This window comes from Sesamum indicum, linkage group LG3, assembly GCF_026168435.1.
Source record: "Sesamum indicum cultivar Baizhima isolate 11 linkage group LG3, ASM2616843v1, whole genome shotgun sequence".
Taxonomy (NCBI): domain Eukaryota; kingdom Viridiplantae; phylum Streptophyta; class Magnoliopsida; order Lamiales; family Pedaliaceae; genus Sesamum; species Sesamum indicum.
Window position 1 is genome coordinate 6103779 of NC_142659.1, and position 24216 is coordinate 6127994.

The 24216-nt window shown below is 39.0% G+C and overlaps 4 protein-coding genes and 1 long non-coding RNA gene across 10 annotated transcripts; 3 read left to right on the forward strand and 2 right to left on the reverse strand.

Annotated features, from left to right (window-relative positions):
- Window positions 1-249: 249 nt before the first annotated feature.
- AGO1 (Stabilizer of iron transporter SufD / Polynucleotidyl transferase) lies at window positions 250-8116 on the forward strand. Of its 2 annotated transcripts, none has more exons than XM_011073742.3 (22): window positions 250-410; window positions 1801-2486; window positions 2589-2797; window positions 2906-3055; window positions 3140-3273; window positions 3486-3595; window positions 3923-4029; window positions 4389-4527; window positions 4606-4722; window positions 4917-5024; window positions 5108-5179; window positions 5550-5672; window positions 5749-5914; window positions 6018-6277; window positions 6363-6505; window positions 6661-6723; window positions 6819-6882; window positions 6989-7124; window positions 7229-7302; window positions 7381-7475; window positions 7547-7578; window positions 7664-8116. In XM_011073742.3, the coding sequence occupies exons 2-22, from the start codon at window positions 1809-1811 to the stop codon at window positions 7876-7878; spliced, it is 3195 nt and encodes a 1064-aa protein (XP_011072044.1). In that variant the 5' UTR covers window positions 250-410; window positions 1801-1808; the 3' UTR covers window positions 7879-8116. The 2 variants fall into 2 exon arrangements, with proteins under 2 accessions (XP_011072044.1, XP_011072045.1); XM_011073743.3 differs by lacking the exon at window positions 250-410 and adding an exon at window positions 446-467.
- Window positions 8117-9994: 1878 nt separating this feature from the next.
- Window positions 9995-14445, forward strand: LOC105157343 (sucrose synthase 7). Its single transcript, XM_011073745.3, has 15 exons — window positions 9995-10293; window positions 10441-10573; window positions 10665-10819; window positions 10906-11098; window positions 11186-11304; window positions 11389-11605; window positions 11686-11781; window positions 11868-12041; window positions 12131-12247; window positions 12341-12507; window positions 12596-12820; window positions 12924-13490; window positions 13573-13711; window positions 13800-13945; window positions 14081-14445. Exons 1-15 carry the CDS (start codon window positions 10022-10024, stop codon window positions 14238-14240), a joined length of 2880 nt encoding a protein of 959 aa, XP_011072047.3. The 5' UTR covers window positions 9995-10021; the 3' UTR covers window positions 14241-14445.
- Window positions 14446-14608: 163 nt separating this feature from the next.
- On the reverse strand, window positions 14609-18317 carry LOC105157491 (receptor-like protein kinase FERONIA). Its single transcript, XM_088879235.1, has 2 exons — window positions 18011-18317; window positions 14609-17881 (listed from the first exon to the last, which is right to left on the reverse strand). Exons 1-2 carry the CDS (start codon window positions 18309-18311, stop codon window positions 14913-14915), a joined length of 3270 nt encoding a protein of 1089 aa, XP_088735361.1. The 5' UTR covers window positions 18312-18317; the 3' UTR covers window positions 14609-14912.
- A 78-nt stretch (window positions 18318-18395) lies between these two features.
- LOC148788626 (uncharacterized) lies at window positions 18396-20084 on the forward strand. Of its 2 annotated transcripts, none has more exons than XR_016064983.1 (3): window positions 18396-18534; window positions 18618-19832; window positions 19945-20084. It is a non-coding gene; the product is annotated as an uncharacterized LOC148788626 (long non-coding RNA). The 2 variants fall into 2 exon arrangements; XR_016064984.1 differs by having other exon boundaries at window positions 18618-19381; window positions 19474-20046.
- A 91-nt stretch (window positions 20085-20175) lies between these two features.
- LOC105157344 (protein REVEILLE 7-like) lies at window positions 20176-24216 on the reverse strand. 4 transcript variants are annotated; one of them, XM_020692555.2, is made up of 8 exons: window positions 23355-24216; window positions 23205-23260; window positions 23043-23112; window positions 22181-22294; window positions 21963-22074; window positions 21372-21841; window positions 20597-21266; window positions 20176-20459 (listed from the first exon to the last, which is right to left on the reverse strand). In XM_020692555.2, the coding sequence occupies exons 3-7, from the start codon at window positions 23088-23090 to the stop codon at window positions 20604-20606; spliced, it is 1407 nt and encodes a 468-aa protein (XP_020548214.1). In that variant the 5' UTR covers window positions 23091-23112; window positions 23205-23260; window positions 23355-24216; the 3' UTR covers window positions 20176-20459; window positions 20597-20603. The 4 variants fall into 4 exon arrangements, with proteins under 4 accessions (XP_020548214.1, XP_020548212.1, XP_020548213.1 ...); XM_020692553.2 differs by having other exon boundaries at window positions 20176-21266; window positions 23355-24208; XM_020692554.2 differs by lacking the exon at window positions 23205-23260 and having other exon boundaries at window positions 20176-21266; window positions 23355-24208.

Sequence of the window (24216 nt, forward strand, 5' to 3'; positions counted from 1 at the left end):
TGTCATTCCCACCAGTCAACGTCTCCAGATTCTCCACGTCATACGCCACATCACCACTCAACGGCGGTCAACGCCTTCTTCATTCCACATCAGCACGAGTAAACACCAGTCCAAAAAAACGGATATCTAGGGGCTGAGTTGTCATTTCGAAATGGACCAACGCGTGGTATTCTCGTAATTTCCCCGAACACTAGTGTCTTTCTATCAACCCTCAACCCCTTGTCGTCCTTTTTATTATCCCCTCTCTCTCTCATCATACCCACTGTCTCTCTCTCTCTCTCTATTTATTTGCAGTTTCTCTCTCTCTTTTCTGTGTGTAGTACACACAGAAAACACATACTTACAAGTGTGTGGGTTTTGGATTGGAGTTTTTCTGAACGGTTTCATCACAAGTTAGTGGCGGCTTTGAGGTAAGGGGTATGAGGAGCGATTTAGGGTTTGCTGGTGAAATGTTTGTTCTTACTTAGGTTAGGGTTTTTGTTTTGTTTTCCGCCTGTTGTGTGGTTGGATCTTGTTGGATCTGGGTGTTTCTTCTCTTGCTACTGGTATTCTTTGAGGATTGTGTCTCTTAGTGTTTATTTGTGTGCTTCTTTTAGGTGATCTGATTTAGATTTTGATTCTGTGTTTTCCTTTGTTAAGGATTTGGTTTCTATAATATTTTTTGGAAAATAAAATGTTTATTAGGGTTTTTGTTCTTAATGATCGTTTTGGAGTTTAAAACTCTGGCACAACTTTTTCTTTGGGATTTTCTTAAGGATTTTGTTCAATCTTTTTCTTAATTTTACACTTTATAGCCGTTTGAAGTGTTTGTGTCGATGTTTGTTTCTTTGTGTTTAGAGGCTTGCTTTTGTCCTCTTCATTAGCTTAGAGGTCTTTCAGATATTACCATGTTTTTTTTTTCCTTATTTTGTAGTTCTAGAACTTTTCTTTGATTGTTCGCTGGAAAGGGTTCTTCTGAGTGAGATGCATTTGCTGTTTGGCGCCCGTGTTTTTGTGGTGTTCGCATTCAGTAATTCCAAAGTTTGTGTGTAAGACTGATACGTTTGTTGTGATATTAGAATTGTGCACCCGAAGTTGCTGAACTTAGAGGGTCATCGGTTCAAGTTCCCCAGCCTTTTGGTTCAAATAATTTGATCATATATCAATATGTTGTCATTAGTTTATTGGTTTTGCTCTGGAAAGTCTGTTCATCTCTTGAAATGTTTGCATAGTAAAGTTTAAAATTTGTAATTATGATTACATCTTTGAGAAGTATAATACTCTATGTGTGTTATGTTGCACATGCTCTGAATTTGCATTTGTAGTAGTTTACATGGCAGTAGTTTGAAGGTTTCGTACACGAATACCCTCTGAGTGCTTGCATTCCAGCATCTACAATTGAACATTTTATTGTGATTATGCTCTTCTGGATAAACCAAATGCACTCTTGAAGATATATTTCACTTTTAACTACCACTCAGTTCTTTAATGCCTTTTGAGTGATTTGTAAAATTTTATGGATGTGAATTCTGGCAGTCCTTACTGGTATTAAAATGGTTTGGTGTTGTTGCATGTATTTTCTGCGGGTGTTAGCTAGTTTCTCTTGTTCGCATTCTTTTTCGCATGCCATAGTTCTGTAACAGTTTTATGTGGGTGATTTGTGAATGGGCCAGAGAAAGTTCTGCTTCTTTTGTCAGTAGCAGTGGTTGTGCAGTGTGTAACTATGCTTTCTTCTGCTCCTATTATTATGTTTCCTTGTTACCTGACTGTGGCTGGATACAGCTGAGGCATCTTCTGATTTCTATTGTTTCATTGTTCTAGTTGCTATCATGGGGAGAAAGAGGCGAACTGATCTTCCTGGCTCTGGTGAGAGCTCTGAGTCTCAGGAGGCTGGTGGAGGACGTGGCGGCCCACAACGTCCACCGGCACAACAACAACCACAACCTCAGCAGCCACAGCAGCAAGGAGGATATCAAGGAGGAGGAAGAGGCTGGGCACCCCAACGTGGAGGCTATGGTGGCCGTGGTGGTGGAGGCGGCAGAGGCGTTCAACAACAATATTATGGTGGGACTCCTGAGCATCAGCAAGGTCGGGGTGGCCAGCAATATCAGCGCGGAGGCCCCCCCCGCCGTGGTGGATATGGAGGTGGCCGTGGGGCACCTTCTGCTGGTGGGCCATCTAGGCCACCAGCTCCCGAGCTGCACCAAGCTACCCAGTCTCTGTATCAAGCTGCAACGACTCAGCCATATGGGAGACAGGTGGAGACCCCCGGAGGGGCTAGCTCTTCTTCCCAGGCACCTGAGCCAACAGAGTTGGAAGTGTCTGAGCAGATCCAGCAACTTTCTATCCAGTCAGAAGTGGCCCCGAGCCAAGAAATGCAACCTGCTTCAAGCAAGTCGGTGAGATTTCCTTTGAGGCCAGGCAAGGGTAGTTATGGGACCAAGTGTATTGTGAAGGCAAACCACTTTTTTGCTGAGCTGCCTGACAAAGACTTGCATCAGTATGATGTGAGTTGTTTGTATTAAGTCATTTATCTTATCTTACTCATTTCATTGTGCGGTCTAGCTTTCAGCACATGATTGACTCATCCTTCTCTCCTTTGGTAATAGGTTTCAATTACTCCTGAAGTCACATCCCGTGGAGTTAATCGTGCTGTGATGGAGCAGTTAGTGAAGCTATATAGGGAATCCCATCTGGGGAAGAGGCTTCCTGCCTATGACGGTAGGAAAAGTCTCTACACTGCTGGGCCTCTACCTTTTGCGTCCAAAGAGTTTAAGATCACCCTTATAGATGAAGAAGATGGTCCAGGCAGTGCTAGGTATTCGTGCATAAACTTTCTAGAAGTTGCTGTCTCCCACATTTTTGAACGAGATTTTATTCTGGGCTTCTTTTCTTATTCTAATTATGAATTATAATGATATTGCAGGCGCGAGAGGGAATTCAAGGTGGTTATCAAGTTTGCTGCACGTGCTGACTTACATCATTTAGGCATGTTTTTAGAGGGAAGACAAGCTGATGCACCCCAAGAAGCTCTTCAGGTGTTGGACATTGTTTTGCGTGAACTTCCCACCACTCGGTATGTGTTATTTGCTCTTCTCACCACTTTGATATTGTTGAATTTTTCATCACTCTGTTTCTTGGTTATTCTGTTTATTTTCAGGTATTGCCCAGTTGGCCGCTCTTTCTATTCCCCTGATTTGGGTAGAAGGCAGACTCTAGGTGAAGGGCTGGAAAGTTGGCGTGGTTTCTACCAGAGTATTCGCCCCACTCAGATGGGTTTGTCATTGAATATTGGTGAGCAAGTCTCTACTTGCTATTCTGAATTCAATCTTTTTATATATATATTGATTAACTTGTTGGAACTTCCTTCTGTGTCTTCTGGGTTTAGTAATTTTAAATGATTCTGATTCATTTGTGACAGCACTAGTTATCCTGTTTGAACTATCCATTTTCCAATGTTAATGAGGATGATTTTTATTCCTTAAACCTTTCTTCTTAATGAGCAGATATGTCATCCACTGCTTTCATTGAGCCACTCCCGGTAATTGACTTTGTCACCCAGCTTCTGAACAGGGATGTGTCAGCTCGACCATTATCTGATGCTGACCGCGTCAAGGTTAGATCATCTGTCTGATTAGTTGATTTTTCATCAACTATCTTGATACTGTTATTCCATTTTTTTCATCTAGCTTTTGCATGCTCTGGAAACTCGCAATTTGTTTCTGAAGTTCTTGGGATCATTTACTTGATCTGTTCTACTTGATTTTGATTGCTGTGATATTTGTACTCTGGTCCGTCTACTGCTGTAGATTGCTCAATTTCGTTCTCATGTTGTGTTAAACTGTTTTGTTCTTGTGCCCATCATTCTGTTGTGGGCTTTAGGTGTCAGTTTGTTAGTGTGTTGTGTGACAAGGACTTTTGTTGATCATTTGATCTGTGACAGATAAAGAAAGCTCTTCGAGGAGTAAAAGTGGAGGTTACTCATCGAGGAAACATGCGCAGGAAATACCGCATCTCTGGTTTGACGTCTCAAGCAACACGAGAGCTGACGTAAGGAACAAAATGCATCATTTTGTTCAGTTATGTATATTGGACTTAATGAAGGCTAATATTTTGAAACTGATAAATGTGTTATTCTTAAGGGTTTTGCAGTTAAACATTTATATTATTTTGTCTGCTAGCTGCAAGTACAGCTGTCTTTAGTAATTTTCACATGACAACATGGCCTACCATTTTCAATTTTAGATGTTGCTGTGGAGCATTTTATGAATTTTTTTTTGAAATATGATTAATTATGGTGGATGTTGCAGATTGTTTTTACTTTCCTGCAGAGTGTCAAACTGTGAAATTTTAGATCTGTTTTTAAGTCTGTTTATTTTTGTTTTCTGACCTGACTCTCGTTGTGTCAGATTTCCTGTGGATGAAAGGGGCACAATGAAATCTGTGGTTGAATACTTTCAAGAAACCTACGGATTTGTTATCCAACATACCCAGTGGCCTTGTCTGCAAGTTGGAAATACTCAAAGGCCAAACTATTTGCCAATGGAGGTTAGTTTGCTTTCTGTTTGATTAGATCTTCTGTAAAGAATCTTGGATAACTTGACAAATTGTTTTTTGTTGATAAAGGTGTGCAAGATTGTAGAGGGCCAAAGGTACTCTAAGAGGTTAAATGAGAGACAGATTACTGCACTCCTTAAAGTGACGTGCCAGCGTCCCCAGGAAAGAGAATATGATATCCTTCAGGTTGGTCTTCTGATTACACTTGTATGTCATTGTGGCTGTCTGATTCGGTTGATGTTGTTATTTCTCCTACTGATGCTAATGCAATAAGTTTTTTTCATGGGTCATTTCCAAGTTTTTGTTATGTGGGCCTTTCATTTGCACTTAGGTGTTGCATTCATTGCAAGTAATATACACTTTCTCTTATCTTCTTACAGACTGTACACCACAATGCATATGCTGAAGATCCATATGCAAAGGAGTTTGGAATTAAAATCAGTGAGAAGCTAGCACAGGTGGAAGCTCGTGTCCTGCCGGCACCATGGGTAGCAAAAAATCCCGAATCTCTAATTTGCTGAATTGTTTTTGTTTTCTTCTTAGGTTTATGATTTCTATGTTGTTATTATAGCTCAAATATCATGATTCGGGGCGGGAGAAGGACTGCCTTCCACAAGTTGGGCAGTGGAATATGATGAACAAGGTGACATGCTTTATAAACTTGATTTACTTGGTTGTATGCCCGAAGAAGATATAATTTTGTGTCTAAAATCAAGAGAATCATGGACCGTATCACTTGGGAAGACTGAACTAAGTGTAGCTTGTATGTTTATAATGCCCAACCTTGTGAGTGCATTTTGTATTTCACATATTTAACTGAGAGCTAGTAGCTGCTTCATAAACAGCCAAATACTGAGACACATGAATGGTGCATTTTTCTCATATTTTTGGATAGCAAGCCTGTCTTTTTTTCTACTGGATTTTGTACTTTTGTTGCTTTATGACTCAACTTTTGATTTAGTGATGCATTATATTTGTTGATTAAACATTTGAAATTGATTGGCATCATGCAGAGGATGGTAAATGGTGGTACAGTGAACAGTTGGATCTGTATTAACTTTGCCCGCAACGTACAAGACAGCGTGGCTCGCAGTTTCTGTCATGAACTTGCTCAGATGTGCATTACGTCTGGCATGGTAAAGATGGATCTTAATGATACTGGTCTTTCAGTTTTTGGATTTTTCCCTCACTTATTTTATTTTCGTCTGTCAGGCCTTTAATCCTGAACCTGTCTTGCCGGTTTTGAGTGGTCGCCCGGATCAGGTAGAAAGAGTTCTAAAAGCTAGGTTTCATGATGTGATGACAAAATTGCAGCCTCACAGGAAGGAGCTTGACTTGCTAATTGTTATATTACCAGATAACAATGGCTCTCTTTATGGTAGGAGTTGGTTTATCACCTCATGTGAATGCTATGTTCAGTTAAAAGTCAATGGATCAGGTATCTGCGGTTCTGTTCATAATCTTATTTTGATTGTGTTCAGGTGATCTGAAGCGGATATGCGAAACGGATCTTGGCATTGTGTCCCAGTGCTGTCTGCAGAAGCATGTCTACAGGATGAGCAAGCAGTATCTTGCTAATGTTGCTCTGAAGATTAATGTGAAAGTTGGTGGGAGGAATACGGTTCTGGTTGATGCTCTATCCAGACGTATACCTCTCGTCAGTGATCGGCCAACTATCATTTTTGGTGCTGACGTTACACATCCCCATCCTGGAGAGGATTCTAGCCCATCCATTGCTGCTGTAAGATTCTTTCTTAGTAGAAATTAAGATGGATGATCCCATCCATTTCTTGAGGTTGCTTACTTAGGCTTGTATTTCTTTTCAGGTGGTTGCTTCCCAGGATTGGCCGGAGGTCACAAAATATGCAGGCTTGGTTTGTGCTCAAGCTCATCGACAGGAGCTCATCCAGGATTTGTATAAAACCTGGCAGGATCCTGTTAGGGGCACTATGCATGGTGGCATGATCAAGTATGACCTCGAAGCACCTTAACGAACTCCTGAAAAAAGAAAATTTCCGTTGTGCCTTAATCTCTTTTTTGTGATTATTGTGACTGAATTTGCATTGTCTATGGATAATTGTAATGAATAATTCATTGTAATAACTTTGTGCTTCAATAATTCAGGGAACTGCTTATTTCATTCCGTAGAGCAACTGGACAGAAACCACAGCGGATTATTTTCTATAGGTAATTTGTTGGATTACAATTGTATTATTTGACACCCTCTTGCTTTCTCCTGGTTCCTCTTTTTGTATCTCATGGATGGCTGCTGGGTCTTGTAGGGATGGTGTCAGTGAAGGTCAGTTCTATCAAGTCTTGCTTTATGAGCTAGATGCTATACGCAAGGTAATTTCTGGAGTTTGGGATCTATTATGGAGCAAGCATATTATTTGAAAAGTCATCTATCTGATTTCTCTGAGGCTGTTTATTACTTTATCTTGTACTCATCCAGGCATGTGCGTCCTTGGAGCCAAACTATCAGCCCACAGTCACCTTTGTTGTGGTTCAGAAACGTCATCATACTCGATTGTTTGCTAATAACCATCATGACAGACATGCAGTTGATAGAAGTGGAAACATTCTGCCTGGTATGCCCACTCTAACTTGATTCATAGCTTGATTTTTTTCGTTGGCTTGTCCATTGAGTAATATCATTTGTTTTTTAAATCTATTTTACATTGAATGCTTACAGGTACTGTTGTGGATTCAAAGATCTGCCACCCAACTGAGTTTGATTTCTATCTCTGCAGCCATGCTGGGATACAGGTACTTTCATACTCTTACTTAATCTCGAATTTATACATCATCATAATCGACTTATTTATCTTCTTGGATCCGATATAGGGGACTAGCCGCCCGGCTCATTACCATGTACTGTGGGATGAAAACAAATTTACTGCCGATGCCCTCCAGAGTCTGACTAATAACCTTTGCTACACGTAAGCTCGTGCTCTACCCGGTTAAGGAACTATTCTGGTATAGTTGCTAAATTAGTTGTTTACCTTTGCAGATACGCGAGGTGCACTCGTTCCGTATCCATTGGTATGTATTTGACTTGCTCTTTGGTTTTATATTCCACTTGGTTGGTATCTCTGCTTGATACCATCATTCTAATGTTTTCTGGCAGTGCCTCCTGCATACTATGCCCATCTGGCTGCCTTTCGTGCTCGTTTCTACATGGAGCCGGAAACCTCTGACAGCGGCTCAATGACGAGTAGTGCAGTTGCTGGTCGTGGTGCAGGTGCAGGTGCAAGGAGCACGAGGGTTCCAGGGGCCAATGCTGCTGTGAGGCCACTTCCCCAGCTCCGGGAGAATGTGAAGAGGGTAATGTTCTACTGTTGAGGATCGTCCCAGAGGTGGCCTCAAGCATGGTGGATTTGGTAGCTAAATTAAAGGTTTGCTTGAATTGTTCTTTTGTGCTGCCAAGGCACTGGTAACTTCATTTGCTGCATCTTTTGTGGACCTTAGGTGTGTAATAAATCAAGGGTTGATACCAAACATGCGTGCTGGTGGTATTTTTCATTACCTATTCTCAGTTGACAATGTTTTATTAATATTATGGTATGGTTGGTTACTTTTATCTCTGCCCATTTAAGCCAGAAAGGGCAATTGTTGCACCAAACCTTAACTGTGTTGTAGGGCTATTTCCAAGATTGTTGTGCTTCAGGTTATTAAGTTTGACAATATATCCTTGTGAGTTTGAATGCAAACATTTAATTTTTCATTAGTAGAGAATGTAGTAAAGTCCTCCCACTGCAATTTACCCAGTGGGATTTCTTCTACTGCATTTGATCAGCGCTATCTTAACTCGGGCTCGGAACCCCTGCCCCATTTTTGCGGCTGAGCTCGGATTAACTTGCAACAACTACCAAATATTTCTCCTATCAACCCAATTGTGTCATTGTATTTATGATGTTTTGATCTCCATTATATAAAATATCAAAACCTAATACAAATTTATTACATGAGAGGAAATTATAAATGAGTGTATTTAAAGAATACTTTTATATTTTTATAGACGGTCTATGGGCGTAATAATAAAATATGTAGGAATGAAATAGTTTCAATAGCATTTTGATATTTGGTATAATGAAAATGAATTAAATGAAAAAATTTCAAATCTCTTGTTTATTACCTATTGGGTGGATAATAATAAAATTTGAAGAAAAAAAGAAAGACCATATACATACAAATTTTGTTACACAAGAAATATTATTTACACTATATAAAATAGAAAATCTCAGTTTTACTCATATATGACAATTATTTACATTGCAACACCACTTTTTTTAAATTATCAAAATGTCTATATTGTTTTGACCATCCTTACTTAAATTCTTTTTCTCATCTATTATATGCTATATATCTATACTAATATGAAATGTTCACTCACACCAAATTCTTTTTGTGTCAATAATATCCCTAAATTAGTTTTACTTTATTTTATTTATTTATATTTTATAAAAATGGAAATTTCATTTTTCATGCGTAATTAGCGGTAACTGATACTAATTTTTGAAGTATAAAAAATATTATTATTTTCAATCACCGCTATTCAAATTATTCTTCTCATCTACATGATATATATTATATATCTATACTAATATGAAAATTTCAGCCGCATCAAATTCTTTTTGTGTCAAATATACCTAAATTAGTTTATTTTATTTTATTTATTTTTTTTAAATATAATGTATTGATTTATATATCTTATTTTTATTTGTAATATATTTTAAAACGTAAATAATTATTTGTTATATGCACGTGGGGACAACGTGCGCTAGTTTTAAAATACCAAATTAAATATAAAATTTCAAGATATGTATATATTTGGAATATTTTCATGTATCAGATATTTAATAAATACTTATTAGTTACTAAAATAATATCATATTTATTAAACAAAGAACAAGTATCAACAATATTAAAAAAATTGAATATATATTTTGTACTTATAGTAAATATCGATTCAATTACATATATGTATGTAACTATTTTTATATTATATTTAATAAAATATTTAAAAATTTAAACTATTCATGTTACATACGATTTAAATATTTTATTATTAATTAATATTTATTGTGTTTAATATATTTAAAATAATGTATAATTTTTATGTAAATGTAAATTTTTCATTAAATGTAACTTAGCAATTGTATTCCCAAGCGGGTTAAATATATTTTAGATCTCTAAGCTATTGGTCGTATTTAAAACTATGAGTTTGGAAATGAGGTAAATAAAATACAAATACAACCAAAATAAACTTCAATTCTCTTTAGTCTGCCACTCCTTACAGTCTGTAATCTATTTGTTTTTGCAAGTGGAAACTTTGAAGGAAAGAATATATGAAAATGATTCCCCTCTACCTTTCAAGTAATCAATCAGTTGAAAAATGTCTGAAATCAGACACTAATAACTTGTAAACATGGACGAATCCTTTTTCTTCATCTTAGTTTGTCTTCCCCACAATCATTCCTTAAGAATGTTCTTTTCTGTTCTTTCCATTGTCTACACAATATTCCTTTTGTATATGCATGCACACTTTCCCTTTGTTTTCTCCTATATAAAGAATCAACTCCACTTCTTGTCCAAACCAGACAACCCCACCCCACCTGTACTAGATCTGAACTTGCCAAAACAAGAAAGGATAATTATCTGTTCCTGCGATCATTCAATGGCTTCAGCTGCAGCAGTGGACACTATGCCGGATGCGTTGAGGCAGAGTCGATACCATATGAAGAGATGTTTTGCCAGGTTTATTGCTTAGTTTTTCTTGCGTTCTTAAACTTGGGAACTTGTCTGATTTAACATGAGATGTCCTGATTTAGTTCTTACGTTGGCATTTGAAGTTTGTCGAATTCTTGAAAATAACAAATGACTGGAAAAAATATGTGTGTGAAGGCTTACTGGAATGGGAAGAAGGCTGATGAAGTTCCAGCATATAAAGGATGAGATAGAGCAAACAATTGAGGACAAGATTGAAAGGTCCAAGGTTTTGGAAGGTTCACTTGGTGACATCTTGAGTTCAACACAGGTAATTAACAGCATGTTCTGAAAGTACATTTTCAGTTCAGAAAATTCTAACAAAAATGTGGTCTGAGGATTTTCATGCATGCTATTCGCAGGAAGCGGCTGTTGTCCCACCTTATGTGGCTTTTGCAATAAGGCACAGTCCTGGGATTTGGGACTACGTCAAGGTGCATGCAGATAGTTTGTCTGTTGATATAATCACATCCACGGATTACTTGAAGTTCAAAGAAACGCTCTTCGATGAGGACTGGTATGTACTTAGCGTTGTTCATGAGAATTTTCTTGATGAAAGTGGCTCATAAAAGACGAATGTGGTTTAATTCACTGCATGCACAGGGCAAAGGACGAAAATGCATTGGAGATAGATTTTGGAGCGTTCAACGTTGGTATCCCAAGCCTAGCACTTCCGTCTTCCATTGGGGACGGACTTGGCTATGTCTTGAAATTCATGACTTCAATGATCACTAGGGGCTCTGAGAGTGCAAAACCTTTGGTTGAGTACTTGCTTACACTTAACCATCATGGAGAGGTAGGAACATCGAACAACTTAGTCCTAGCAAGTATTATAGTCCTAACAAATTAGTAACAACTTTATTTGCCTTTTTTTGAAATTCAGAAACTTATGATCAATGAGACTCTAAACACTGTTGGGAAGCTTCGAGCAGCTCTGTTAATTGCAGATGTTTTCGTCTCTGCCCTCCCAAAGGACACACTGTACCAGAATTTTGAGCAGAAGTAATGTCACTCATTTCCTTTTTCCTATAGTGATCTGACACCAATCGACAGTTGTTAAGGGAAAACTCGGTTTTTGTATTACAGGCTTAAAGAATGGGGCTTCGAGAAAGGTTGGGGGGATAATGCAGAAAGAGTTAGACAAACAATGAGGATACTTTCTGAGATGCTTCAAGCTCCGGATCCTACAAACATGGAAGCATTTTTCAGTAGGCTTCCAGCCATTTACAAGATTGTCATATTCTCTGTTCATGGTTACTTTGGACAAGCTGATGTTCTTGGTTTGCCTGATACGGGAGGCCAGGTACGTATTTAAGTTTTCCTTTGATCTAATGCTAGTCGTTCGTTTATTAGCATATTTGCAATAAATTGCATGTGGAACAGGTCGTTTACATTCTTGATCAAGTTAAAGCGTTGGAAGAAGAACTGTTACTAAGAATAAAGCAGCAGGGCTTGAATGTGAAGCCTCAGATTCTTGTGGTAAGGCTACTACTAAAATTTCCTCAAGATGGATTTACAACACTCAGAGTTGGAGATGTCTCAATTTCTTTTCTACATGCATACAGGTGACTCGTCTCATCCCCGATGCACAAGGGAACAAATGCAATCAAGAAATGGAGCCGATAGCCAACACAATGCACTCCCACATTCTGAGGGTTCCATTTAATACTGAGAAGGGAGTGCTCGGACCATGGGTCTCCCGGTTTGATATCTATCCTTATTTGGAGAGGTTTTCTCAGGCAAGTACTCTCTTGTCTTGATTCCGAAACAGTATACCTGCTACAGATGAAGTGACTAAAAGTTTTTCTGTTGTTGCCGATGTCATTAGGATGCCACTGCAAAGATTCTTGAGCTAATGGAAGGTAAACCAGACCTCATAATTGGGAATTACACAGATGGGAACTTAGTGGCATCTTTGGTGGCTAGCAAACTTGGAGTTACTCTGGTCAGTATTAAATATCTTCCTATATATGAACTGTGTATACTTCTAGTCTGTGTTGTAGTAAAGAAATTCGCACGATTGACATTTTTATCACAGGGAACAATAGCTCATGCTTTGGAGAAGACCAAGTACGAAGATTCAGATGTCAAGTGGAGGGAGTTAGATCCCAAATACCACTTTTCTTGCCAATTCACTGCTGATATGATAGCAATGAATGCTGCTGATTTCATAATTACCAGCACATATCAAGAAATTGCTGGAAGGTGAGTATATATGCATGAAAAGTCTGACTGTCTTGTTAAGGCAAAAGGATTGTAAGGTATCAGTTTTTACTGATTTCACACTTTTCAGCAAGAACCGGCCTGGACAATATGAAAGCCATGTGGCGTTCACTATGCCGGGACTTTACAGGGTCATCTCGGGCATCAATGTGTTTGATCCTAAGTTCAATATTGCTTCCCCTGGGGCTGATCAGTCCATCTACTTCCCATTCATGGAGAAGCAGAAACGACTCACTAAATTTCAGCCTGCCATTGAGGAACTACTCTTCAGCAAGGAGGATAACGACGAGCACATGTAAGTTCATTGACTCAAACTCAGACTCCCCTTCTTCGATTGTGATGAGAAGTGTACTATCTGAATTATATATAACTGAGGAAAACTGGTGTTTCTTGAACAGTGGATTTCTTGCAGACAGAAAGAAACCGATTATCTTTACAATGGCAAGACTTGACACTGTGAAGAACATCACAGGATTGACTGAGTGGTACGGGAAGAACAAAAGGCTTAGAAACTTAGTTAATCTTGTTATTGTGGGGGGATTCTTCGATCCATCGAAATCAAAAGACAGGGAGGAAATGGCTGAAATCAAGAAGATGCATTCTCTGATTGAGAGATACCAACTCAAGGGTCAGATCAGATGGATAGCAGCTCAAACTGACAGATACAGAAACAGTGAACTTTACCGTTGCGTTGCAGACACGAAAGGAGCTTTTGTTCAGCCAGCATTATATGAAGCTTTTGGCTTAACCGTCATTGAAGCAATGAATTGTGGATTGCCCACATTTGCAACAAATCAAGGAGGACCGGCAGAAATCATAGTTGATGGTGTCTCAGGCTTCCACATTGATCCGAACAATGGGGATGAATCGAGCAAAAAGATTGCTGATTTCTTTGAGAAATGCAAAGGGGATACTAGATATTGGCATAGGATGTCTCAAGCAGGACTCAGACGCATAAACGAATGGTACTTGCTCCCAGAAACTAATTCAAGATTCCCTCCATATCATGTTCTGTATTTGTATTTGATATTTGTTCTTTTCTTGCAGCTATACATGGAAAATCTATGCCAACAAAGTTCTGAATATGGGATTGGCTTATGGATTCTGGAGGCAGTTAAACCAAGAGCAGAAAAAAGCCAAGCAGAGATACATTGATATATTTTACAATCTCCGGTTTAGGAAGCTGGTGAGTTCCCAGAAAGAAAGTCAGTCAGTTTTTTGCAATGGAAGTCTATCTAGATTAAGTTTTAACGAATGTAGCAACAATGCCACAGGCCAAGAATTTCACTATCCCTCTTGAAGGAATCAAACCAGCAGCATCGACTGAAACTTGTGAACCTAAAAAACGAGCACCAGAACCAAAATCAGAGACGCGTGATTCAGCCTCACCAGCAGTAGAGGAAAAAACTCAAGCAACAAGGCATGTTTTCTCTGCTAATAAGTTTACGAAGATAGACAATGATATATTTCATAATGGTTCTTTACTCATAATAATCTCATTGAGTTGTAAATGCTTGCTCATTGTCCCATTGATATGAATTTGGTGGGATAACAGGACGGAAGCTGGAAAACCAGAAGAAGTTGATCAGAAGATTCATCAGATTTCAACAATAAGTCGTACGCCGGGTTCCTGCTGCTGGATTTTTTTAGCCATATCTTCCTCAATTGTTGTTTATGCTTTGCTGAAGCTCTGTGGATATTTTTCAAGTGATTGAGTTCTATGACAGTCATCTACTGCTGATATAAACAACAAAGTGTACCCAAATTATCCACACAAGAGCTGAGTAGGATATTAGATGGATTGTATACATTATGTATCAAATGAAATCGATCAGTCAAGAAAGAACAGGAGCCTTGTAAGTGGATAATTTATTTAAACATATTGATGATCTGTGATAATAAATATTTTCACTTCTGTAACAGTAATATGTCAAATTTCATAATAGATTATACAAGAAACAATAACTATGTATTTGGTAACAAGATAATATTTTTTACATAAAATATAGTTAAGACAAATAATTTTCTGAAGAATAACCAATACAGTACTAAAAGAACGTCGTTTCATTGTGCTTTAGTAAAAAATAGTTAAGACAGGTTTCATCTGTATATCATATAAATGGCTTCATCTGCAGCAGGTGGAGACAAATATGTACATATGTCTGTGTAGGGACTACTTGCCACAAGAAATGCAAATTTGCTACTCCATACAACAAGGTCTGGATCCTACAGTCAAAGCATTAAATACACCAAATATATGGTTTTGCTAGATGTTTAAGCTCAAAGTATGTGATTATGGCTGACTCAATATTAATGCTTATGCAGATAATGAAATAATGGCTACCTGGATACTGCTTCTTCACACAGAAAGCAGATGGCTTCGAACACTATCGACTACTTGTGATGCCACTTTGTTGATTGTTTTGAAGAGTGATTGATGCAAAGTGATGTAATTCTGGATAGACATTGTCCAAAGTGAATCCATCCTGATTCTCGTTGTCTTTTAGAGAACGTTTTTCTGCGTCGCACTGCAGCCATAGAGCTTCGTCTAGGCAAGATACTACTCTATCCATTGGTGGCCTATCGACTTGCTCCAGTTGCAAGCAGCTAAAAGTAACTTCAAGAAATTCACATAAAGATTTTGCTTCAATTTTCCCATGTAGATATGGGTCAATAATTCGACCAAGAGCCTTCTTCTTGATAGCTTGTCTGATCCTATCTAGTAGCAGGTGATTATGGAGGTACTCGGGACACAGTACTTCCAACAGAAGCACCCCAAACAAGTACACATCAGATTTTTCAGTGAATTTGGTGGGATATGTGAAATCTGGTGGCATGTTTTGCAATTCAAGGGACGTTTGCCATGTTAAAGCTGGATCATGAACATCTGAGGGGCTTAAAATAGAACCAAAGTTTACAACCTTTGCGCACCAACCCTCGTCCAAGAAAATGACGCTAGGACTGACATCCCCATGGATGATGGTTTTCCCGGTGCGCATATGAAGGTAATCCAATCCTTGTGCTACACCAATGCAAATAAAAAGCCTGATTTTCCAAGATAGATTGCTGGTTTTCAGGTAATGAAGGAGGGTGTTATCTCCTGCATACTCATATACAATGAATATCTCACCCTTATCACCGCAGCAATATCCGATTATACATGCAAGATTTGGGTGATAAAGCTTCGAAAGCATTTCTAGCTCCATACAGACAGCAGGTATACGCTCTTGTGCACATTTAAACCGAGCAATGGTTATATTTCTGCCAAAGGACTTGTAGCTACCTGCATATATCTTGTAGAATACATTGCTTATGATGAGGCATTTATCACTAAAGTTTTCTGTGGCATTCTCAATACTAAATTTTGAGAAGTGATGGCAAGGTCCATCTGGAAAAGTCAGTGCTTTACTCCTCTGAAATTGTTTTCTCGGCCTAAGCATGAATTGCTCGTTACTTGAAGAGCTTCCTCCAACACATACCTGTGCACCTCTGGTGGAATCCTTGAGAATTTTTGGTTGAGTACTTCCTAAAGGAGCCTCTAGATGTTGTGTTCCTCTATCTTGAGCCACACGATTTTGAACCATTTTGGAGTTGCTTTTTCCAGCAACATGTTCTTCATGTAGAAATTCAAGCATTGCCACCACTTGAACCATAGTAGGTCGTTTCTTTGGTTCATCATGCAAGCATTTTTCGGAGATTTCCACAAAGTCTTTCAAGCATTTGAGTGACATTTTCCCCCTAAGACTGGGTTCAACAATCTTATCAATATCTCCATTACGTATGTGACCTCTAGCCCAACTGATGAGGTCAGGCTGGCAGTCTTGACCTCTTGAGTTCACTGCTCTTTTCCCAGACAGAACCTCAAATAACACAACACCAAAGGAGTAAACATCAGATTTCTTGGTAAGTCGTTGATTTCTCATATAGTCTGGGTCCAGGTATCCATTTGTGCCTACAATCCTTGTGTTAATATAGCTATGCAGCTGCATCGTCTCCCCAAGTTTTGCAAATCCAAAATCAGAAATTTTGGCCCTAAACTCATCATCTAGTAAGATGTTCGAGGACTTCACATCGCGATGTATAACTCCATTAGTGTGAAGATAGTCTAATCCTCTGGCAGCTCCAATGCAGATCCTGAGGCGCTGCTCCCAAGAGAGGGAGTTATCAGTGATGTTGTTTTTGAAGAGATTGGCAGCCAATGTTCCAAGCGGCATAAGTTCATACACAAGGATCATTTCTTCACGTTCATAGCAGTAGCCAATCAAAGAAACAACATTGGCATGCCTCAGCTTGGAGAGTGCTTCAACCTCGTTCCAAAACTCATTTTCCCCCTGATGAGAGCCAAATGTTAACTTTTTTATGGCAACCTTGCGTTGCCCGTCATCAATTAGTCCTCTATAGACTTTTCCAAATGACCCCCTTCCAATAGGAGTATGGCTGAAGTTGTCCGTGGCTGATTGCATCTCATCAAGTGAAAAACAACGTAATCCCTCTGTCAAGGCAGATTGCTTCTTCCACTTAGCTTCCGCAATTTTATGCAACTTATAATTAACTAAGGTGGTTAGAGTCCCGACAGCGACCACAATACTTCCAACAGCATTTCCATGATCAGAAACTAAGAGTAGAATAGACTTCCATAGACCCCTGGATGATAAAGTTTGTGATGGAGGCAAGGGGTCCAGACTGGCAAGGCTATTATTGAGGTTGCTCAATTTGAGTATCTCAAATCGCGCTAGTGGTCCATCACTCAGACCACTCTTTGTCTTCATTGCAATCATGAGATCACGCTTACCTTCTTGCCCGTGTCCGTTCATCATCACCACATAGTCCCTGTAGCAATGGATGTCATTGTGGCTCCTTCGGCGAGCTGAATCCACCTTAGTGTCTGCAATCTTACCATTGATTAGGACACTAAATTCCATGATACCTGAAATTTCCATATAATTTTGTGGTTCACTCAAATGAAGACGTACTAAGTATCTAAATCCCACATCCACTGGTACGTTCCATGCAAAGAAGTTGATCTTGTTTGTCTTTCTGGTAATCCTACTATGAAGCATGCCAGAACTATTGGCTTGTGAAATGGATTCCTCTTGAATATTTAACTGATGAACCATTTCAAGCACAGTGCTACTATCAAGCAACACGTGAAAGTTATGGCCTATGAATTGTGCTCCAAGACAATTATCATGAGTGTAATAAAGGGAAGTAGGCATGTCGATGACTTCTATTCCATTTACAAATGCATATGTATCATGTAGTAGACTACGTGCAGGGGAAAATTTTAATCTCAAAGTTTGGTTTTCTTCCACGGTGATCCAGAATTCTTTGACAAAGTATTTCAGGCCAAGAGCATCTGCAGTTAATGAAGCACTGAAGTTACCAAGGAGGGTCAAACGTCCAGCCTGTACTATGAAAAGGTCTCTATACATTCCAAAACCCCGGTATGAAACTGGATTGAAGTGAAGGCGAATATGTTTCTGACCTGGACTGACTTCTTGGAACACATAGGAAAACTGAAAACGAGAGATTCGGGCGTATCTGTAGGGAACCGGATCAGCATCTGCCATATCCACAGTTGAGCTGACCGATGAGCCTCTTAGTAGGGGTGAACGAGTAAATTCTGATGGTACATCTCCTATCCATTCCCCATAATCGGTCGTCGCTGATGTACCATTTGACCCACAATTGACAGCAATTTTCCTGGAGGAAGCTAGAGAGTACTGATAAGCTAGTATGGAAAAAAGATGAGAATGGAGCAAGAGTGAGAGGATCATGAAAGCCATTGAAACTGGGCAAAGGATTAGTTCCTGAACACTTGTGCTTCTTGCAATTAAACCAGGTCAACCAAACAAGGAAGCAGTTGCTTATTACATAAGATAAAACACCCTCAACGCGGTTTGATTTCAAGTTTTGGAAGTGATTTTAGGACTTCAGAGGCACCAGCGTGTTTACTTTAGTGCCTAAATAAATGCCCCCAGGACTTCACCTGTTCTCTCCTCTCTTCAGGTCTGTATATGGACACTATGCGTTGAATTGAATCAGTCAACACTGCTTTCTAATTACTTATTTTGCACAATTACTCAAACCAGGTAATATCTGCCTTGAGAAAGACAAAAACATTTGCCTTCAGGAGTCTGAGTAAGAAGAACATTTTTCTTTGCTGCCATACATTTAACCATGCATGGCCAAAGAGAAAGTACGGAGAAAAATTGCGGAAGAATCAGATGGGAGAACTGAAAAGAGCTTTCAGGTAAAACATCTACGTGTAAATAGGTGAAGCCGGTTAACGAGACTTGCATCCTTTATTTTTCCATTGAGAAAAGGCTATTGCAGAAGCACAGCTCCAACAGACTCAAGGCGTGGAAATGGTATTGCAATCACTGGAACTACAGCAGAAAATAGTAGTTCCCAGGGTGTCTTTTGCACAGGATCCTTCAAACAAAGCAGAAATTGCTGCATCATTCTCTCTCTTTGTTAAGGTGCATGCTTCAAGGAATGCTACCAGAAGAGCATAAGGCTTAGAAGATTAGTGTATCTTGTTGTTCTGGGGGATTTATTGATCATTCAAAATAGAAAGACGAGAAGGGATAGCTGAAATCAAGAAAATGCACCCCTAGTTGAGATATACCAACTCAAAGGTCAGATGATAGATAGCAGCTAGAATGGACGGAGATAGAAACAGTGAGCTTTATCAATGTATTGCAGGAATGGAAGACCTTCCATTCAGCCAGCATCGTTGTAAAGCTTTTGGCCTAACTGTTATGAAAGCAATGAACAGCCCTAGTTGATGGCTTCACAGCCTTCCATATTGGTATAAACATTGGCGATAAATCATGCAAAAAATGGAAAGGGGGTAAGGACTCGACGCATAAATCAATGGTACTTGCTACAAGAAGCTAATTCCAGATTCCCTGTAGTTTTATGTGACACCCATTCTTCTTGCAGCTATACAAGGAAAAAAATTATGCCAACAGAGTTTTGAATATGGGAGTAGCGTCTCAAGGCCATTAAATAAATCAAGTATCAGTATCTTTCAAGATGTCCAGGTCAGGAAACTGATGAGCTCAAAGAAAAAAAATTCTTGTTACTTTTCTGCAGTGAAAGTGTGTCTGGATACCCAAAAAAAAGAAAGTGTATCTAGATAACTGCTAATGAATCTAGGAACATGGCCACAGACCATGAATTCTGCTAGCAATTTTGAAGGAATCGAACCACCAGCATTAACTAAACCTCATGAACCTAAAGGAGAAACAGAGCCACAGGATTCAGCCACCAGCAGCAGAGGAAAGAATACCAGCGACAAGGCATATTTTTTCAGCTAATAGATTCCATTTGAGAATGGCTCTTGATTCATAATAATTTCATGATTGATGAATATTTTTGTTGCAAATTGATATGAATTTGGTGGAATAACAGGAAAGGAAGCCAGAAAACAAGAAGATTAGCAAAATACAGATGAATCAGCTGTCAATAACAAGAAGTACACCAGGTTCATGCCACTGGTCTTGTTCATGCATATCTTCATTTTTATCAAGTAATTTCTCCAAACCTTCATGTATTTGTGCTAGAAATGTTTTTATGAAGCCATCATTTACTGAGAAAGGAATAAAGTTTACAAGGACAGATATCAAAATTGTGGATCAATGATAAAAGAAAGAAACTGCATTTGCAGCAAAAATTAGAAAATAAAAGTTACACAAGTCTCAAGTTACAGTGTGAAACTACAAAAAATCTGAAACAAAATGTCTTTCTCAAGAAGGCAATTACTCAATACAATTGTGTTCTCGTGGTGTAGCCGCCTACTAATTGAGGAGTTGACCAATGAGCTACAGGAAATTAGATCAGAACTGGCAGCAATCCTTCATTATCTTCACTATCCATCAAATTGTAAGTCAAGAAAGTTGTCAATGCTAGGTACAGTTGTTGCATTCCTGAAACCATCTCATAGCTAAATGTAAGACTAGACTCCTCGACAAGAATGGCAACTCGGAAGGGTGCAGAAAAGGTAATATAACTTTATGCTGAAACATCAACGCAGGTTAAAGTGTTAAAAGAAGTATAATTGTACCAGAGTGCTATGAGCAAACACGGGCTCTTTGACCCTCCCGTTCCTGTAGGAAAGATATGGATAATTTATCATCCCTCTCTGCCAAACATCGCTTGTATGGCACAAAACCTTTTCCGCATTCTTTTTTCCCAGGACTCGAAAGCTGCTTCGAATCAACAACATCACTATTTCGATTATCATTGTTGACTTCACCAGTTGACCCGCTGTTTGAACCAACTAAAGAACCTTCCCTCTGAAGCTCTTCATCTTTTAATCCTTCAAAATTCTCTATGACTGTGTTGTTATAAGATGATGAATAGGGGAAAGCTGTACTATGGTACCAAGTAGACCAGGGCAAAGTGATTAAGTTCTCCATGGGGCAATAAATGTTTGCCAGTGGCTGAGGTGGCAAACAGGCAGGAGATGAACTGTTTGAAACAAATCCAAAAACAACACGTGAATCTAAGTTGTTGGGACTTAACCCCTGAGCAAACTTGTCATTATTGTTCTCAGACTTATCATCAACAGCACCAGGCAGTAACGATTCAGAGTTCTCCACAACATCTAAAGGCTGTTTTGGAGTATCTCTTACCACAACTGTCTTTCCGAACAATTTAATACTTGTATAAGGTTCTCCAGCATTTGGAGAATCCAGAGAAGATTCTGTCTCTTGAGGAAACAATTCAAACTTCTGCAAGCACACGAAAAAGCCAATAAAAGAGGAAACAACATTAATATTGAATCTGCAAGAAATAAATCAGATTTAATTGCTCCAGAGATGAAAACAAGAGGATACCATGGTGGTTTTATTATCAGGGACTGAAGCCGAAGATATTTTCATTGATAAATGAAAGCCATCCTCCTCTTTAGAAGATATGTTTGAGGTCGCATATTCGTTATCATTACCAGAAAGAGCATCAGTTGCACATGAAGCTGGCGAAAGGCGAGATTTATGCATCTCAGCAACTGTAGATTCTAAATTATCAGAACCGATTGCTGAAAAAACTGAGGTAGGAGAGTAGTTCTCTCTTTCAGCAGCAGATTCAGTCGTGCCTCCTACTTGATTTGAGACCACGACTTCTGTATTAGCTGGATCAACTGTTTTACGAGGGTAAGGGTGTAAAGGTTTCTTTTTGGGGCGAGGAGGGGGGATCTCAATTGGACTCAGAGATCCTTCAGCATCAACACATGGATCCCGAGTGACCTTAGCAAAGAACTTTTGGGCGTGACTCCGGATTTGGATGGCAGTCTTGGTGGCCACATGTTCTGAATAACAACAAACCTTAATAAGAAGAGCTTTTAAATTTTAGAAACAATGTCAGCTACAATAAACTAGACTCGAAAGAAGACATTCCCCTGGCGTCGGACAACCCTATACCACACTCACCTTCTATTTGGCGCCAGGCACGACCATACAGCTTCAGAGCTTCAACAAACCTTTTATGTTCTTCCTCTGTCCATCTTTCTCTCTGTTTTGTGATGGTATAGGGTTTTCTCACCTAATATAGGTAATAAAGGAACATCTATATTATGCGGAGTTAAACATGGATTTTAATGTATCTCACATGAAGCAAACAAGTGGCGGTGTCATGAAAGGATTGAAACCTTAGGCGCATAGCCATTTCCATTAGATGATAAGGCCTTAGATTGAGTAGTCACAGATTCCAGTTGCGAGCTAACTGCAACAAAGGCATCTCGGCAAGGGCCTGCAGTTTGATCCTGCAAATTAAAAGAACAATCAGAGACGACATTGGAATGGCTCTGCTGAGATATTAATCTTAGTTGAGAATCTGATCCATGCCTCTCCCTTGAACTTTATATTTTGTCGCTAAAGCAAAAATATAGTTAAACACAAATTTCTCAGAAAGTATTAACCTTTCAAGTTTCTGTGATTATGCAATTTCCCCCACAGGAGACCCCACCTCTATTTCTTAGATATTATATATTAAATATCTCTCCTCTCTAACAACTTGAAATTTATATGAGGTAATCATTCAATACATTATCCAAACCAAGCCAAACAAGAGGTCCGACATTCAAATCTTGCTTCCACCCATTTACTGCGAAAGAGTTCCACACTCTAGGCATTTGAAAAAGCAATATTGACTGTATCTGAGGGAACAAGCTAGAGTTATTAAATATTGCACGGATCTCCTCCCTATAGTTCCGAAATAGAAGACTTTACCCAAACTAAACTCAACAATGTGATTAATTCAAACGCGGCTAAATCCACTAAGACTGCTGATAATCAAATTAATCTTCCGCCATGGGTTTAATTCCAATACCTTACTATATTGGATTGACGTCTTTTAACATTGCCGATAATAATGACGTGATTATGGCTAATATGCATCATAAAACTTTATGTTGAAATGGCAGCCAAAGCAACATGAAATAAGTGGAGCCCTTTACATTTCTTGAAGAGGTGACCAAAAACTTATAAACTCGACAAAAACATCTAATTTACCATACAGAAGCCTACAGCATTGATTTTCTCCAGAGTATAATCTAGCATCAGCTAGAAGAAGATAAACACTCTGCACACCAGAACCCAAGAGGAAAAAAACAAGAAAAATGAGAAACAGCAGATTATTTCTTAAACCATACTTATGCATATATTTCTACATACTGTAAGCACAAATCTGATTACAGATCAACAATTTGAGTAGTCCCCACTTCTCCTACCTTAAGCAAATAAATGCAAATAAAAACATAAATTATACACATAAAGCAAAATAATTCGAAGGAAAAAAGAAGGGATTTTCAAGAAAATACATACCTTAGCTTCAGCAACCATAGCTCCAAGAATTGCTGATACAAGAAGACGAAACGGGCAAAATGCGAAACTAATACAAACACAAAGGACCGAGCTTTACTCCTCAGAGTAAACACCTCCCCAGAGTATCAAACAGTTTGAGAAGTGTGGAGAAAAAAGGCCTAAACAAGAATCAAAGAAACGAGAAGAACTGAGAGAAAGCAGAGAGAGAGAGAGGGGAACAGTAAGTGTGAATGGCGTATAAATGGAGACGGAAGAAATGAAACGAAAGGGGAAAAGAATAGGAAGAGGGGATGCCCACGTAGGACTAGGCTGGATTTTTCTTTCCCAAATTTACGTATATTAATTTTTGTTGTAATAATAAAATAGTCGTAATAGAAAGGTCGAGAAGGTCGGAGGAGCAAAAGGATCTTTGGTGGTGGACAGTAGGAGTTTTTGTGGCTGAAAATGAAATGGGCCCGTGACACGTGTCCCTTGTGTGCGCTGTCCCCCCATAATCTTTTTCTTACTCCTGCCTCCCTAGTCCCTCCTACCCGAGAGAGAGAGAGGGAGAGAGAGAGAGTAGGTAATTGTTCTTCTTTGGTGGCATTACTTTCTCTCTCTTAATCTTTATCTCTAAGACAACAACACTTGTGAAGTTTTTCGTGGAAGATATTCAACCAACCAACCACCACTCTCACAACTCGCAAGCCCCACAGCGGGTCCACCTCCCCTTCCCCTATATAATATAATATCTTTTCCTGTGTGGGAAGGGAAGGCAGATATTATTATGATTTGGCATTGCTTCCCTAACTGTTTTCTTGATCATTCATTCATTGCACGCCTCTAATTTGTGGTTCCAATTAGATCTCGCATTTCCGACCCC